At 41.5% G+C, this 16,461-nt stretch overlaps 2 protein-coding genes across 4 annotated transcripts; one reads left to right on the top strand and one right to left on the bottom strand.

The window, feature by feature from the left end:
* Nucleotides 1–179: 179 nt before the first annotated feature.
* LOC126559136 (prenylated Rab acceptor protein 1) lies at nt 180–981 on the top strand. Its single transcript, XM_050215250.1, has 3 exons — nt 180–298; nt 378–587; nt 679–981. The coding sequence occupies exons 1-3, from the start codon at nt 213–215 to the stop codon at nt 968–970; spliced, it is 588 nt and encodes a 195-aa protein (XP_050071207.1). The 5' UTR covers nt 180–212; the 3' UTR covers nt 971–981.
* Nucleotides 982–1,564: 583 nt separating this feature from the next.
* LOC126557758 (F-box/LRR-repeat protein 7) lies at nt 1,565–6,634 on the bottom strand. 3 transcript variants are annotated; one of them, XM_050213638.1, is made up of 5 exons: nt 5,761–5,869; nt 4,018–4,044; nt 2,903–3,227; nt 1,838–2,828; nt 1,565–1,764 (listed from the first exon to the last, which is right to left on the bottom strand). In XM_050213638.1, the coding sequence occupies exons 1-5, from the start codon at nt 5,803–5,805 to the stop codon at nt 1,629–1,631; spliced, it is 1,524 nt and encodes a 507-aa protein (XP_050069595.1). In that variant the 5' UTR covers nt 5,806–5,869; the 3' UTR covers nt 1,565–1,628. The 3 variants fall into 3 exon arrangements, with proteins under 3 accessions (XP_050069595.1, XP_050069592.1, XP_050069593.1); XM_050213635.1 differs by lacking the exons at nt 4,018–4,044; nt 5,761–5,869 and adding an exon at nt 6,458–6,634; XM_050213636.1 differs by lacking the exons at nt 4,018–4,044; nt 5,761–5,869 and adding an exon at nt 3,361–3,516 and having other exon boundaries at nt 1,566–1,764.
* Nucleotides 6,635–16,461: the final 9,827 nt, after the last annotated feature.

The raw sequence follows: 16,461 nt of genomic DNA, 5'->3' as shown, positions 1-16,461 counted from the left end.
TAAATGTATTTTACAATAAATAATTGCTCGAATTAGCACTTGCACCGTGTAGACATGTCTCATTCTTGCCACGTCCGCGGAAAACGTAAACAATACTGATTTTCATGAACTGTCAAACCAAACAATACAAAACTTTTCCTTCCTTATTAGTGCGGATCTGCTGAGTTTCAGTTGGTATATTTTATAGAAGTTATTCATCGTATTAAATCATCATGGAAACGCCGGAAGTTCATATCGACGTGAGCGGTGAAATGGAGACACCAAAGCAGGATACCAAGGCCGGTTTTAATTTATCTTCGTAAGTAAAATTTCGATGTTGCTGCAGCTGTACGTATGACGCATCGACAATAATAAGAATGGAATATGCTCTGTTCAAGGTTTTCCAACATCTCCACCCGTATTCCGAGCCCGTGGGAGCTGCTGCGATTAAGCCGGCAAAACATCCGTCCTTGGTCGGAATTTCTACAGACATCCAACTTCAAAACTGTGGCCAACGTTTCCCGGTTGACGAATCGCATCATACGCAATTTGGCCTACTTCCAAAGCAACTATCTGTTTGTGTTTCTTGGGTTGATCGTTTACTGTCTGTAAGTACTAGCGTTTTAATAGTATTCTCCCTATTTTTTTCTCCCTGAATCCTTTTAATTGACAATAAATACGTGCGATTGTATTTTACAGATTGACCTCTCCGCTCATACTGATAGTGCTGGGAGCTGTGTTTTATGCTTGCTACAAAATTAAGCAGAACAGCACGCCTGTAGCCTTCTTCAGCAAGCAGTTGAATACGAACCAGCAGTGCATTGCTGTTGGTGTTGCATCAGTTCCGGTGCTCTACCTAGCCGGAGCAGGTGCTGTAATGTTCTGGGTGCTGGGTGCCTCCTTTTTTGTGATATCACTTCATGCGGCCTTCTATAACATCGATGCAATTGTTACCGAGGACATGGAAACTTTCCTCACCGAAACGGTTTGAAAGGTATACATGAGCAAATGGATTTTATAATAGACTGTAAGCTCTAGCGCCCTTGGCTAATATTGCAACGTAACATATTGAACGATTTGATTTGAAAAATCAATGCCCCTTCCATAGCGATGCTAATGGTAAACGAAATCAAAGAACTAAGATACATCAATTAGAAATGAACTAAACAATGGATTATATTCCATATCTTTTCTGTGAAACGCTACTGCAGTTAAGAAAATTATGATTGTCAACTGATAAAAAATTAGTATAAAGGAATTTGTACACCAAAAATGTCAGATCCTTTTAATTGACGAAGCAAGAGTTTTGTAGATCAACTAACTTGATCAACTAACCAACTCCCATCACCGGAACGAACATGTTAAATGTTAAATATAATTTATTTGTTTTCTTTCACGAATCGTTTTGCCGTTGAATTAATTTGCCGTGAAAAATATGAGCGTGAGACCTGATTTATTTTCTCAACGATCTAAACATAGCAATGCTAAAATGTTAGAGATTAATAACAACGTTTATTTCAACAATTACTCATATAGTTCACAATAAAATGAAGATTTTTTTCTCTTTCGAATGAATAAACTGCGTTTGAAGATAGTAACTATAAAAACACACCCTTTATGGATATTATTGTGATGTAAGCGAAAAAAATTCAATTGAAAACCAAATCGTTGTAATTGCTCAGCACATGGTACGCCGACACGCGGCAGCTGGTGGTAGTGCGAACCACGGTCGTACGGTCAGCACGTTCAAAGTTAGCCTTCACCGTTTCGTAGTAACGCCCATCACTGCGAAACGGAATGAGTTTACATTACTTGAAAATCAAAAAAAAAAAATAAGCGGAACGATATTGATACTTACCTCAGCACAAGACAGCGCAGCTTCAAACACTTAACACGCAGTAAATCGATCGCTTTCTGACTCTTGTCGGAGAATCGTAGATTTTCCGGATCCCAACGAAGCTCCAAACGTTCCAACTTGGTACAGTGTGAGCCAATGGTATCCATCAACTGGTCCACGTGTATGTTACCACCGAGCCGTTCCGTTGTACCCATCACGATGATGCGTATGTTGGTCAGAATTGGCATGATGGTCATCCACAGCTGATCCGTGATGTGCGTCATGCCGGAAAGCACGCACGCCTGAAGCTGTGCACCGTAACGCGTGATGAATCGAGCCAAAGCTTCATCGGACACATTGTCGGAAGAATCAAGATCCAGAGCGATCAGGCTTTTCGGATTGCCACCTTCCATCCAGGCCTTCAGCACGGAGTCGTTGAAACCATTAATTTGACCAGCGCTTAAAAAGCGCAGCGTAGGAATTCTTGTCAAAACATCGATCAAGCACTCGCTTGATAGATCGGTGCCAGAGATGTCCAACTCCTGCACCGAACATTTATCCCACTCTGCCTGCATCACGTATTCCGACTTCAGGCTGGTACCGTTCATCAGCAAGCATTTCAACTGTTTCGATCTTGCCAGCAGAGCCTTCAGGGTCGATCCGACGACCTTGTTGCAATAGTTAACTGCCAGACACTCGAGCTGGATGCAGTTGGAGCTGAAGGCATCGATGTGAGAATCATCGATGAAGTTGATACCATACAGATTGATCACACGCAAGTTCGGTGTGGCAGATTTGAGCTTATGCACGTTGATGACTTCATAGATTTCCTCCTCTTCTTCTTCACATTTCTCGTACGTGCCGATGAGATGCAGCACTTCGAGCCCGTTGATGAAGTTGTAAATTTTGCGCATGAAACCCTCCATGAAGATTACCTCTGACAAGCAGATGCACATATAACGTAGCTTGGCCGGGAACGCTTGCATTTCGCTGAAGTCATGCAGCTGCATGGCTGAAAGTGTTTAAGCGTTAAATACTATTAGGTGCAACATTCAACGGATAGTCATCAAAGCGTGTCGCACTTACCCGTAGAGAAATCAAGAAGCATGTGTGTCAGATTCGGACATTTCGACGACAGCTCATGCAATACGGTGTGCGTGATAAGCTCAATCGGCAGCTCGATGTAACGCAGCGATGGTCCGAACCGCACCGAGATGAGCTGCAGCAAAGACTCCAACGAACCAACGTGCAGTCCCGAAACTTCCGGCCGCAGCGAAACATTCTTCCAGAGCTGAGTGTTGTACGCTATGGTTCGCCAGCGGCGACATACCGTAGCCATGCGACATATTTCCAAGTGACTCAGATAGGAAAAGATATGCAAGATGACCTTATCAGGAAGCTTTTCAATGGACTACGATTACAGAGGAAAGAAAAAGCAGCGTTAGATTATTGACCTGTACAAACGATGCGATGTACGAGCACGTTAATAATTGTGGCATGCAACAAATGAAGCAAAGAAATGGGGTGGACTATTTTCAGCAAACCGTATTTGCGAACGGGCTTTTGCCATCTTCGGTAAAGTAGAGCTGCGATGCTTCCAGTGCCACTTGGTTCCACACATCACTCGAAATATCCATCCTAAATCACTTGTTGAAAATAGTTCGGGCACAAAGTTAAAGTTTAGGGAAGGAACCAGCTAATGCAGGACCACCGATAGCTGCACGTCCAAATTTTCCGAAAGAGAGTGAAAATTTTGACATTCGTAACGATGAAAGTGTGTGATCGTACCGTTTTCCTGTGTGCGTACGATCGCCATGGGAAGCAATGTGGTGATGCCTTGCCAAGCTCGTTGTCGTTGTTGTTAGATACAGTTCAAGTTTTGAGAGATTCTGTTTTTAATAAGCATATTTGAAATGTTCAACGCTCTCCCAAAACCCCGACATCAAAGATGTGTGTGTTGGTATATGCTAAATTTAAACAATGTGGTGCTTACAGGAAAATCCCAGTGTTTTGGTAGAATACTGCTCATGCGTAGTTCGACTACAAGATGCTACCGGATCGGTCAGAAACTACTTTAGCGAGTGTTAGTAAGCGACATGCGGTCCAGTTATGAGTTTACTGACGGTAAGAAATTAATGAACAGTTATTGCATGGTTGTCATGGATACGGTTAGCAACAGATTGTCCCAAATGAATACTAACCGTTCCATCGGAAGCGCCAAAAAATAGCTAGGAAAAGAATAGAAGCGATCCTTGAAGCATTACAGCAAAGCCAATAATTTACATGAATTAGTCTTAAATGTTAAAGTCTTAAATCAATCCTGAAATGTTGCTTCATTGCTCGTATGGATTATGCCGACCACTTACCATGCGGCTCTGACGTATACTCCCGCTTGAAAAACTGTCACTATGAACTAGCGATGAAGAGAAATCGATTGCATTCCATGCTTGCATCCTTTATGCTTTATAGAAAAAAAATAACCAAACTACACTAGATTTCAATGATTTTATCATACAAAACTAACCGCACTGCAACATGTGTACTAGAAGATGTGAATATTGAACACTATTCATTTCTTCAACCTTATGACCACTCGACGTAATCAGAAAGCCAGCGTGCGCAGCGCTCTGTGTGTCTATATTGTTTTTCATATTCTCATCAGATTTAAAGTTAATAATGCTCTTCATAATCATTACAACTGTTCACATAAAACACACAAAACGCAACTGCAAAACGCACATTACGTGCGGAAAGATTTAAGAATGACACTTCGCACCGGCATTTACGAGGTCGAAATGATTTACGATCTGCCACAATGGACCATATCAAGCTATCAGTATGCCACGTATGATCACTAATAAACTGATCGTAAAATAGGAACAATTCACCAAACTCACCATTCAACAATAAGGATTTCGCGACGCGTACTTTACGCACAAGCCTGGTGGCACTGTCTAATGTGACCGTGAGTTCCGATCCAACACCGAACCAATGTGAGGGAGTTCCGCACAAGAAATTATAATTAAAAGTGATACTTCCTTGGATGTATCGGCTCATCTTCTCTGTTTCTCTTCGAATCAGAGAGTACAATAAATAGGTTTGTTACTCTTTTGATGTTGAGTTATCTTTCTTACGCAGGGTCAGTAATGTTTGAATGGTCTAAAATATTATAGTTATCTGCCTTTTTCTACATATTTTTTAAATAAAAATAGAATCATTTTGAAAGCAATAATAAAATCGAACAAAATCTAAAGACTAAAAATAAACACTTTAAAATGAATTAAAATGATTGATTTTTGAATTAATTTCTATATTCAAATTTATGGTACAACCCAAAGTACGTTTTCGTAAGCTTCGCCTTCGATAAAAAATACATGCATGCAATGTTCTCAAAACGTGTTTATTTATCACGCGCATATTTTCGCTCAACAACAAAATCTCCTCACATTCTATTAATTTTCTTTACGGCTTGTTTCGGTTAAAACAAAAAGAAAAATCACCCCCCCCCCCCTCACCCTCGGTGCATCATCATCTGAATCGTTATAGCTTACGATCATCGAAAAGACAAAATGTCGTCACGTCTGGTAGTGGTGCCAATTGGTGTTTTCTACTTTTGCATTTCTTCGTTTTGGATTCAATACGTTGGACTTTCGTCAACAATTTTAATGGCTAGAGAGTATATCGGGATTCCCTCTAGCATTGAAGCACAGCACACGCTGTGTGCTTGCCGCTTGCACGTACCGGTGGAGGATAATTTACCATATTCTTCTTTACCCGATCATATTGCCAAAAGGTATGTCAATCACTAGCATCTCGGTTCAAATTACGCCTATAAATAGAACTCACTGATTCGCCATGAAATGAAAACTCTTTTTGTGTTTTGTTTTTTTTTTGTTTAATTGCTGGGATATTTTGACGACATTAGCAGCATCTTACGAACCTACCTGGGACGGGCGCTTTCTGAATGTTACCGGAAAAAGTAAATCCATCGAGAAGTATGAATATGCAAGCGCAGTGTTACAGCTATTGGAACGTTACTCACTCACTGACTGTAAAAGTGTAAATTGATCTGTCACTCACGGTAGGAGTTAAGGCGATTGTCAGCCGTTCGCCGATCGATTTGGCATCCGATCGGTTCGCAGGGAACTCGGGATCGGATTACGAAAGGCTAGCAGTGTTGTTCGGTAACGATCGTGACACGACGAAAATCGAATCGCACGAGAACTGTTGGCTTGATACACTAAAGTGCTATTGCGGATTTGAAGCATGGCTGCATGAATGGAGGTGCCTGGTGGTTTGTACGAATTAGTATACCTTGAGATAATATTACGAACTTTACGGCATGCAGAAGTATACCCGAATAATTATTAAAAAAAAAATGCACTTCAAACTTTGCGTACCAGTTCATTCTTTTAGTAGATCACTGCTCTTTTTAAACTGCTCTGTTTTAATTCAAACCAAACCAAAAAACACTGCTTAATTAAACTAACTTGATTACTGGTGCACAAATAAACACTTTGCACTGCTGCTGGTGACAATGATGATCTGTGTTCGATGAAACGTTCGTGGTTACCGTGCGCAATATAACAACCGAACACTGTTGCATTTGAGCGAACAATGGTGCTTCAATACACTACTTACACAGTTCGATATGAAAATTGCTTTCCGAGCATCTTCGTCATCGTTCATGTTTGTTCCTAACAACAAATTTGCAATGCTTTGTCGCTGCTTAAACGCACTCATCTTAAGAAACTGCTTTGTTTCGTAACCGTAAGTTCACTTGTCCGCAAAAGTCAGCAGGATCGGTTGACAGCGTTTAGCGTCCAACTTTGCTCGATTCTGAAGCAACACTACCGTGAACCGATTCATGCACCGTTGAGAATGCCCATCGCTGATCGACGATCTTTGCCACGCTTTGCAGAGGTGTAGGAAATGCCAACAGGGCGCAATAAAAATCCACCATAATCCATTCCGTTCGATCCGGTGCAATACTGTGAGGGCATAGGCGATCCTTTGTACGATCGAAGGTGGTGAATAAGTTTCATTGGTGTTATGTATATATTTATAATTATTAAACTCATCGCTACTTTTCTTTCACACCAACGGGTGTTTGGTGTCCTACGGATCTGTGCGGTTGGCAACGTATTTCACTGTCAAGGTGGCTTGTTTTCCATTATGGCATGACATTTGCCAGCTGCAGTATTGATCAGCAACACGTTGAAGGCTTTGGTATGCTAAATTAATTGCCAACCTGGCATGTATCATGATCGTTGGTGAAAGGGTAGCTCTACGTCCGTTGGATGGCTGGTGTAATGAGATAATATTTGTGTATTTCATATTTGTTGTTGTGCCGTAACGATCTGCTCGTCCATATTCGCTTTAGAATGGCAGAATTACAAGAGATACACTTACCCTGCAGTCAAGCAGATCACTTCCTTCGGATCAATACTTCAGGAAGAATTATTTAAGAATCGTGTAAAAAAGTAGTTCTTATAGATGTTCATGGAATGATTTACCTAAGCTGTAAAGCTTTAATGGTTTTACAAGTTTGTTTTTTAATGTATGTATTCCATTTTCTTTATTTTTGTGTGCGACGCGTAGCTAGAAATGTTCCTACTGCTTGCCCTCTGCTGTGTTGAAGACCACGTGCAACACAATATTTTGGATTCTTCCAATAGTCCTATCCAATGAAAGATTGTTAATGAAGTTAATGAAGATTTTTGGTCAAAACAAAATCGAAAAGCTAACAATCGTTTCTATTTTTCTACTAAATGTACACTTCCTTCCAACGTGGTGCTGTTTGAAACAGATAGTATCCATTATCGAAATTTGCATGCATCACACTGTGCGTCTTGCGGTACTGGCCATGAAGCAAAAATGAGAGAATATTCTGGTTAAAAATAAAAAGCGATACTTTAGACTAAAGAGAGAAACTTCGCACTATGGGCAAAGGTAGGACATGACATTCGTGTTTTCCTGCAGGCATTTTTCATAAAATTCATTTTAGAAAAAATATTCCATATCGGTGGTCAATCGGTAGACTGCAAATTTATTCATTTAAATGCTATGATTGTCTGCCACTGGCCATTTTGATCTCCTAATAGCTAGGGTAGGGGAAAAATGGATATTAATACATGTATGGTTATAAGGCACTGGTGGGGAATTGGAAGGCGAAAGTCCAACATTTGGCGATCCCTATTAAATGAGACGCACGCACAGAGATGGTCTAACCGTGGATCAACGAACTGATAATCGCCGATCTGAACCATATCTTAAAATTACCTCTGGAGTCCAGATTACCCTGGCGCAGTCCAAGGTAATTCGTTGAACAGGCACTAAGTTATTAATAGAGAAATGCTAAATAAGAAATATTTAGCACGTTTAGCAAGTTTAGCAAGTTTAGCACGTTTAGCAAGAAATATTTAGGACGTTACGAACTGACAAAAACACACACTTTTTGCCATTAACATAATGTAATTTGAAGGTAAATATTGGAGCAAATATGTCATTGAAGATACTAGGCAAAATGTATAGTAAAATTATACCATGTTGGAAAACCTGCACAGCATCTTACGAAGTTTAAATTGTTGTTTTTGATATTTATTCCTAAATAATCTCAATTTATGTATTCTACTCATTAATAGAACACTGCCTCAGCAAGCGCGTTTGGCGTTCCCCTTGCGTGAGTTGTGTGTTGTGCTCAGAAACGGTTCGGATTGCTCGTGAGCGTAGTTGTTGCGCGTGGCGCGCGTTGTAACGGTCGTTCTTACCTTTCTCGCGCGTATATTGTTGTGAGGTGGTTGCGTATTTTCTTTTTTTGTGTCTCGTGGCGGCATCGCAAGATTGGTGTGGTTAAAAGGGCGCAATACTAAAGGTGCGTAAAGTCTATAAAAAACAGTTACTCAACTGTTTACTAGTGATCTTAACTGAACGATTTTTGGGAAGTTCTATTATTGAAGAAGCCTTTTTCTACACATCAAAATTGCATCTAGACTAGATAGCATCTGCCTCCTCGCTTTCTTTGTGCATCCTTGTCCAAGTAAACGTGCAGAACAAACATATCCATGTAGGTACGTGTGTTAAACAGATAGCAAACAGTTTTAAACTGGGTGTCGTTTTATTACACCAGGCCGTATGAAGCGGTTGGATGTTGAGGATTTGTTTGCAGGAAACCACATACCACGCGAATGCGAAAGGAAATCGTTGAAATGGCATGTTTACAGTAAATCAAGGGTCGTTTGCAAAGGGATGTCTTTGTGCAGCGTTGACTAAGTAAACAGCCTGTGTACAAGACTTTAATCGGCGCACATGTACAATGTTGTGATCAGCAATCAAAAATTAAATTATTTTAGAATCTTTAGATTTAAAAAATTGTTTTCTATATGAAATGAATAAAAATGTTTATTAAAATTTTTAAATTTTTAAATCATAAAATGCATATCCACCTATTTAGTAATAACGTAAAACGTGATATCTTCCGCTAGTCACCTCCTTTACGACCGTACATCCAAAAACCCTAAAATCAAAGCCCCCCGGTAAGACCGTGTTGGAGTGGTTTCTTTCATTATGATATTGCCAAAAACGAACCGAATTCAGCGAAACCGGTTTTTTTTCTGACATCCAAGCAGTTATGCGCGCTTGCCAGTTTCTTTTTGAAATCTTCGTTTTGTCTACCCCGTTGCCCGGCAACATTTTCGAAATGCCTTTTGAGCATATTTTAGTTTTTACATACATCCACACTCATGCTTTGCGTTAGCAGCCGGTGGTACGGGCTTTCGGATCGGCAAAGTGTTTTTGAAGCAATGAACGGATTGGATGAATTGAATAATTGCTAGCAAACTATCAGTCCGAAGCGATTAATCAATTTATGAATCAGCAAAATAATCTTTTACACCGGTTCGTCCGCCGGTTAAGAAATTGTGTTTAACCCGCTGTAGGTGTTAATGCATCCGTTTAATGAATGCTAAAATATCCGAAACAACCTCGTTTAGTTATGGACTCATTATCCGTTATGAAAATTAGTAAGGAAAAATAGATCATATTCTGGTAAATTTATCTTCCTCAAACCTGTTTTATTAAACGGTTATTAAAAACAACAACAGGCGAGGCATAATTGCGAGGTAATGAGCAACGAGAGGTAACGTTACTTTCGGACTATGAATAATATATCCTTGATTATGTATGGAAAATAAGAACTGGAAAAAGTAGGTTACCAGCCATGGGCCATAACATAATAGTGTAGTCTGCGGGTCAATTTAATGCTGGTATTACGTCGCAAGACTGCAAGATCATAGTATTTAAATCATGTTACAAAATGATTGAGGAATTTTCACACCAAAAATGGGCTGTGTTACAAGTTTAATCTAAATGTAATGTTGAAAAAATCCCTTCATCTATTTGCATGTTTTTATGCATATTTAATCAATGAATGTGTTTGGCTAAGTAGAGTAACTCGATTACAATGCCTTTAAGATTCTGGAGTATTTAAAAAAACGTTCCTAGATCAACTAGATCTGTACCGACATTCATCGATCGTTAGCTTAACTCTCCTACCATGCATAATTAGTACCAATCATTCGTGGTCCTGAGTACGTCGGCTAAGGTCTTATTTTCTTACATAATTCGTATTGACTCTTCCCAGTCTTTGTTGATTCCCGGGGTCTTCCGCCTTGTAACAGTATATGATGCTCGCCATTAAGATTGGGACAGGTGGAAAATAGAGCAGTCTGTCATGTTGGAAAAAAGGGAGGAAAAGATCGAAAAAATCATACCAGCAGTACGCTCAATAGACGTTACGTGCTTAGGTGTTGTTTCAATTACTGGATCGCATCATCTAGCTAGGGGAGGCAGTGTAGTGGTGGAACCAGGTGTAATGATGGTAGAATATAGATTGGCGTAGTCGTTGAATTAATTATGCACCAGCACAGATTATAGACCTGTTCGTTCTATTTCTTTTCCTCCCGATTGAGCAAGCGACCCGCGGTAAGATTGCGGCAAGTCGCGAGTCGCAAGACACAGCGCGCTCTGTTTATGTGGCCGGATTTTTCATGTTCCGCTCATATGCATGCCGGCCGTCGCTAAAGGAACAATTTTGCCGATCAGGTGCAAAGACCCCGAGAGTGTGTGGAATGAGAAGCTTTCCGGTTTCCGGTCAAACTCGCCCATGATGTTTAGTTGGTGTCCGCTGGACAGTTCGCTTGCCGTACATGGGATTGTGTGTGTGTTTTTTCCTGCTTCAGTTTACTGTTCTTTCTCGCTGATGCTCCCACTTTGGACGGCAGGGTAATTATACTAGCTATCTTCTATTTGGTACAAGGGGTTTGGTCAGTACCTCATAGCATGAATCTCATAGCAAAAAGTTATGCTTCGCAAATATTAAGAATTTTCATTTTTGAACCCTTTAAAAACTTTACTCATCGTTCAAGCACAACTGAAGATTTCCGTTTGAAAATGAACAAATTTTTACAAGGCCTATAAGATTCCCAACCCTTCCCAAATTAATACATCGATTTGTTAAGCATTTAGCACGAATAGCTTGGCCACTGTTGTAGTGCAAACGATTATTTATCTCTCGCATCCGTCGAACCACGAAACTTCCGGGAACGGTTTGTACATGAAATCCGTTAAAATTACTATCCATTATGCTTCCATAGCTCTGGACAGTCCGTCAAGAACTCTCCGAACATCGGTTGGTACCGGTTAGAAGAAAAATTCCAGATTAATTAGACGAAAGCTAGCTTCTGTAGCTTACAGAGACTTCAAACTATGTTACGATATTTTTCTGTTCATATAAATTTGCCATAATTATCTTGCACGAAAAAGTCATCAGTAATAATTCACAAATCAGTATAAAATAACTGTCACTCATTCTCTTCCGCCTATGGCCAGCCTGTTTGCCCATCTGAACTGGGTATATTATTGAATTCAATTGTTGAAGCGGTCTTAGTTCAGATTTCATAAGAGTTTCCCATGGAACATTTGCTTTGAAAACGCTCCACAGTGAAGTTCTTGGTACGATGAAGATATTCGTACAGCGCCTTTGGCCAACCTCGTGAAGAAAATAAAGGTGGAAATGGGTTGTTGTTTCCACCGTACACTGGGACACGCTGCTTATCGTTAGCAGAGAAAGGAATTACTTGACTCTTTTCCCATCGTTCAAACTCTCGTATTCAATTATTGTATTTAGCGTAGTGACCGTCGTGCTACGGTTATGCCATCCAGCCACAGGTTGCTGCAACTGCCGAAGACACGGCCTGGTACGTCAGAAGACACGGCCTAGCATCGGCCATTATCATAAATCCTTCGGCTCTTTCGGCACAAGAATCGACCTGAAAAACACCTGCCTTGCATCACCCGCTACTGTCTAAGGTCAGTGAGAGATCGTGGAAAAACTGGCCTGCACGGAATGTAATGAATTGGTCCCCAACATTCCCCACCAATAAAGCTGGTTGATGCGCTATGCCACGGTGTGGTGGGATGTTTCTATTTTGTAGAGAAAACAAATACAAAAAAAAGACTCTCTCCTCAAAAACAGACATTTGTAAGCATTAGAAGCGGGCTCGTTTGGACAAATACTTTGGACGAGATTTGTGGCGGGTTCAGGTTCATCAATTGTGCAAGGTGTGAAGATGATTTGGGACGGAAGATGTGTATACAATGCTGACCTTTTTCCCCCCTCGTCTTTGGTCATTTAATGGCAAACGTATTTTAATGAGCTGCGAGTTATAATGGGTCTGATGTGCAGTTTCAAAATCTTGGATGACTTTATTCTGTGAGCTTTTACCTCAGTGTAACGGTAGTGGATTCAACTCGAGCCCGCTGATAATTGGATTTGAAACGGGAATCGGTGCTATCATTAATGAATGACAATCTTTTAAATTATTCGGTGCGACTGCTGTGGATTTTGACTAATGGTGGTGGGCAATTCAAATTTGGATCTTCTGTTGATGCAAGATGAAGCGAAGTTTGAGTGAATTAGAAAAATCGGATTGGATGTCGCAACCGAATTGTGTAACTTTGAAAAAAAAATTATTGTTTTAATAACATAGTTCACAAATTTTAATCGAGTAACGTTTCTGCAAGACAAATTCAAACTCATCTCTGTTTTTTTGAAAATTAGGCTAGTTTGCAACAGAATACAAAATAAAAGAGCATCGTTTCTGATGAAGTTGCTTCACCTACATAAAAAGCAAAACGCGGGACGGGAATGTTGTAACTCGCCAACCATAAACCAAAAAACTACGACTCATTCGTCCGAAAATATTCGGAACGAACTGTGTAAACAAACAAACCCAACATCGCCGGTGCATACCGGTGCAGCTTCTGGGAGATGCATCCGCTAGTGGTGGAAATGTTTCGTTTTACTTTCCGGTTGTTTTCCGTTTTTGAGTAACAAAACCGAGCAAAGCTGCTGTAGACTGTACAAAGTTTGATTGAGTTACTGGCCAGTGGAACAGTTCATTGGCCAGCGGTGAGGTTGGATGATGGTGGGACGAGTGAAGTTGACATTTTGTCTTGCTTCTTTTACGGCGTTATTACCTTTCGGAAGCGGCTATGGTTAGGCACCGTAACCAAAACGAAGCCATACAGCTGAGACTGCCAGAAGAGGGTAATATGGTGCTCACGGTGTCACCAAACTCGCCAAACATAACACTGCAATTATGGTACAAAGGTTTCGACGGTTCGATGCGAAAAGAAAATTGATACTTTGCGTAATTGAGCTAAAGCTTGAGGTTTTTAAAATTCAAAAATTTAGAGGTTCATCTTCAATCGAAAAGTGACTTCCATAGAAACTTACACAAATTTAATGATTTCAATATTTTTGTACAAAAGTTTGTTAGTTGTTGGATTAAATATTTTGTTCTACCAAACATTAAACATATCCTGCCTCAAAGGGTTAATGTAGGTTTTCCCCTTCCGTACGGCGCAGATAATGAAGGTGATGATGATGATGGATGCACGCAAAGACCTTTCAATCGGTATAAAATGATACCTCAACGGGATGCAAGATGCGAAAACACCTTACACTGCACGATTGAGTTGCTCAGTTGCATTGCTTGTCGTAAAAATGTATCTCTTTTACCGGGCTCGATTATTTTCCACTTTCAAAAAAAAAACCCCGAATGCGGCGTAGAAACTGCATTACAGGTAGCTGCAGCAGGTGAAAAGGAAACGTGCTAGAGGATCTGCCGGTCAACCGTTATCGGTTGAACATGTTGATCAACGGATGACCTTTTACTCACACACCACACTATGGGCCTCGATTGGTATGTGTATGGGTGTGCTTAGACCTTATAGGACCCTCGTTCGGCCCTGAGCCCCTGCCGAAAGAGATGGGAAAGTGAGATAGAAAACAAAGCGCGCGAAAAATGTCTCGTGGAATGTGGAGAAAGAGAGCAGAACAGCGGAACATGTGTCCCCTTCCAGCGTGCCCTTTTCGTTGGAAGGTTTACTTACGAAACAAGTGCAAACACTAATACTCATATCTCCCTGCGAGTAACGAAAAAAGGGTTAATGAGGCTTAACGGAGTTGGTTAAACAATTTCGCTTTTTCCGGTAACGCTGTTGCTCTCGATCGTCAGCTTGGTCATCCCCCCAATCGTAAATGGTTTTATGATCTTTGCAATAACAGCAAAAAGCAATTCGTAACAGGAAAACTTTGTGGTATGTTTGACACATATTACCGGTTCGGTTCGGGCTGCTGTGGCTTGCAGTTTGTAACATAAGCTAAAAAAAAAAAGAACCATAAACAGGAATGGACGCTTGAGAGAAAGAGCCTTCTCTGTGAAAGACCCTACGGAGTCTTACCTCCAGACGTTATGGGCTCACCTCGACAAATAAATGGTCTTCTCTCTCTCAGGTGGATTGCCTGAGATGGAAGGTAAAATACCTATTTTTTCCATTCTGGCTCGAGCCAGCATCATACTCTCTTTTTGGTGTTCACCCGAAGGGAAGACGAAAGAACGGCCTCTACCTGTGCGCGCCCTACCCGTTCACACGCATACACAAACATAACACCAACCACCTTCAAAACAGGGTAGTGGATGTCGTGGGAAAGGCGGCCAAAAGACGTTCCTAGCTGATGGGTTTTCTTCTTCGTAGTAACCACGGTCAACCTACCCACTCGATCGGTCATTCTTTCCACTCCAATGCTGTGGTGGGTTCTTCTGAATGGAAAGGCAGCGGTCTCGTTCGCACACGGTACGATTCCAGTTTTTCCACCGAGCCTCCTGCCACTGATGTTTGTTGTTATTCTTTCGCTCATTGTTCTTCCTTGCAACCACATTCTTTCCACAGACACGAACCGAGCGACACCCTTTGGCTGTCCTGCAGTCATGTGTACGGGCTGCGCCAAGAATCGGGAGCTCCGTCGTTGAAACGTTGAAAGTGAGGCGGTCTCATCGTAAGCACCATCCTGGCATCTTTGCGGACATCCATCTCGGCGAAAAAAGACAGCCCTCAGTCTGCCACCCGTACTATCCCTGAAGCAAAGTCTGCCTGCGTGCCAAACTATTCGCATCGTCAGGGTGTGCGAAACGCTCACCACTAAAAGCGCCGAAGGGTTGCGGTGTTCGAGAAATAGTTGATCGCGCAAGGGTGGAAACCCGTACGGAAGCGCGGTCCCATTTCCATTCAACTGCGCCGACCGCGCGCAATCCACGCTCAGCCCAGCGGGAGAAGCGCGACTCTCGCGAGAGACAGAACCAGTTCGTCTCGATGTGTCGTAGTGGTCGTCGCAACGGTTCAGACTCGCTTCGAACGCGCTCGCTTCTTGTTGGCGGCTCGATCGTGGTTGCTCCGGCAACGCTTCTGTGACGTGGTGCATTTCACAGTGCTCGTTGCGGTGCTCGATCAAGCGCAATCGAGATGTGGTGTGTGATCGGTGATGAATGAAGCTAAACGATCTCGGGCAAGAAGTGTTCACAGTTGGTAATATTATTAAAATACCGCTTTAAAAGCACGCCAGGCTGTACAGATCGTTCGAATTTGTGTTCTTCCGTGAGACGATCGATCGCATGGTGAACTGAAGTGCTTCTCGCGTGTTTGTGTGTGAGTGAGTGTGTTGGGCCGATAAAATAGTTGATTTGATTAGTTTGTGAGTGTTGGATTGGTAGTGTCATTTTGAGTGCAAAGTGTTTGGTGGGTCCTTACTGTCAGAGTAAAAGCGCCCATTAGTTTCGGTAGTGAAACAAGACGTGTTCAGCAATTCAGAATCAAAAGTTCCGTTACAATCTGGCTGCCAGTTCCTTCGTCGTGTAATTCGAATGCGCGTGTTTCATCTCACACACATTCGTTCGCTTTTTTAATGTGGAAGAAGAAGAAAACAAGTCGTTCTCTCAGTTGATGCTACGTGTTACGTGTTTATCGTGTGCTGCTTCATTGGTGATCTTACTAATTTACTTGCCATCCGGCTGCGAGTAAAGTTTATTTACAAAATGGGAAGCAATTTGAGAAACCTACACAACATAGCCTAGTTTACCGATCAGAAAGTATTTGGTGTCGAAGATAAAAAGAATATCTTTAAAAGTTTACGACGCTGCTGGTGTTGTTTGTGCGCGCGTTACTTACGTGTAAAGCAAGAAATGTCAAGCGCTTCTTGCGATCAAGGCCACCTGTGCATTTGTTAATCGAGAGATTGATCGTCG

This window comes from Anopheles maculipalpis, chromosome 2RL (genome assembly GCF_943734695.1).
Source record: "Anopheles maculipalpis chromosome 2RL, idAnoMacuDA_375_x, whole genome shotgun sequence".
NCBI classification, from domain to species: domain Eukaryota; kingdom Metazoa; phylum Arthropoda; class Insecta; order Diptera; family Culicidae; genus Anopheles; species Anopheles maculipalpis.
The sequence above is the reverse complement of the archived record's forward strand: the minus strand, read 5'-3'. Positions and strand labels throughout refer to the sequence as shown.

What these genes read in the sequence shown, in the direction of transcription:
- LOC126559136 (XM_050215250.1), top strand. Translation starts at nt 213, where the DNA reads ATGGAAACGCCGGAAGTTCATATCGACGTGAGCGGTGAAATGGAGACA. An exon ending in GCCGGTTTTAATTTATCTTC is followed by an intron (nt 299 to 377) that starts GTAAGTAAAATT and finishes GCTCTGTTCAAG; the next exon opens with GTTTTCCAACATCTCCACCC. An exon ending in GGGTTGATCGTTTACTGTCT is followed by an intron (nt 588 to 678) that starts GTAAGTACTAGC and finishes TGTATTTTACAG; the next exon opens with ATTGACCTCTCCGCTCATAC.
- LOC126557758 (XM_050213635.1), bottom strand. Translation starts at nt 6,559, where the DNA reads ATGAGTGCGTTTAAGCAGCGACAAAGCATTGCAAATTTGTTGTTAGGA. An exon ending in CAATTTTCATATCGAACTGT is followed by an intron (nt 3,228 to 6,457) that starts GTAAGTAGTGTA and finishes CTGTAATCGTAG; the next exon opens with TCCATTGAAAAGCTTCCTGA. An exon ending in GCTTCTTGATTTCTCTACGG is followed by an intron (nt 2,829 to 2,902) that starts GTAAGTGCGACA and finishes AAACACTTTCAG; the next exon opens with CCATGCAGCTGCATGACTTC.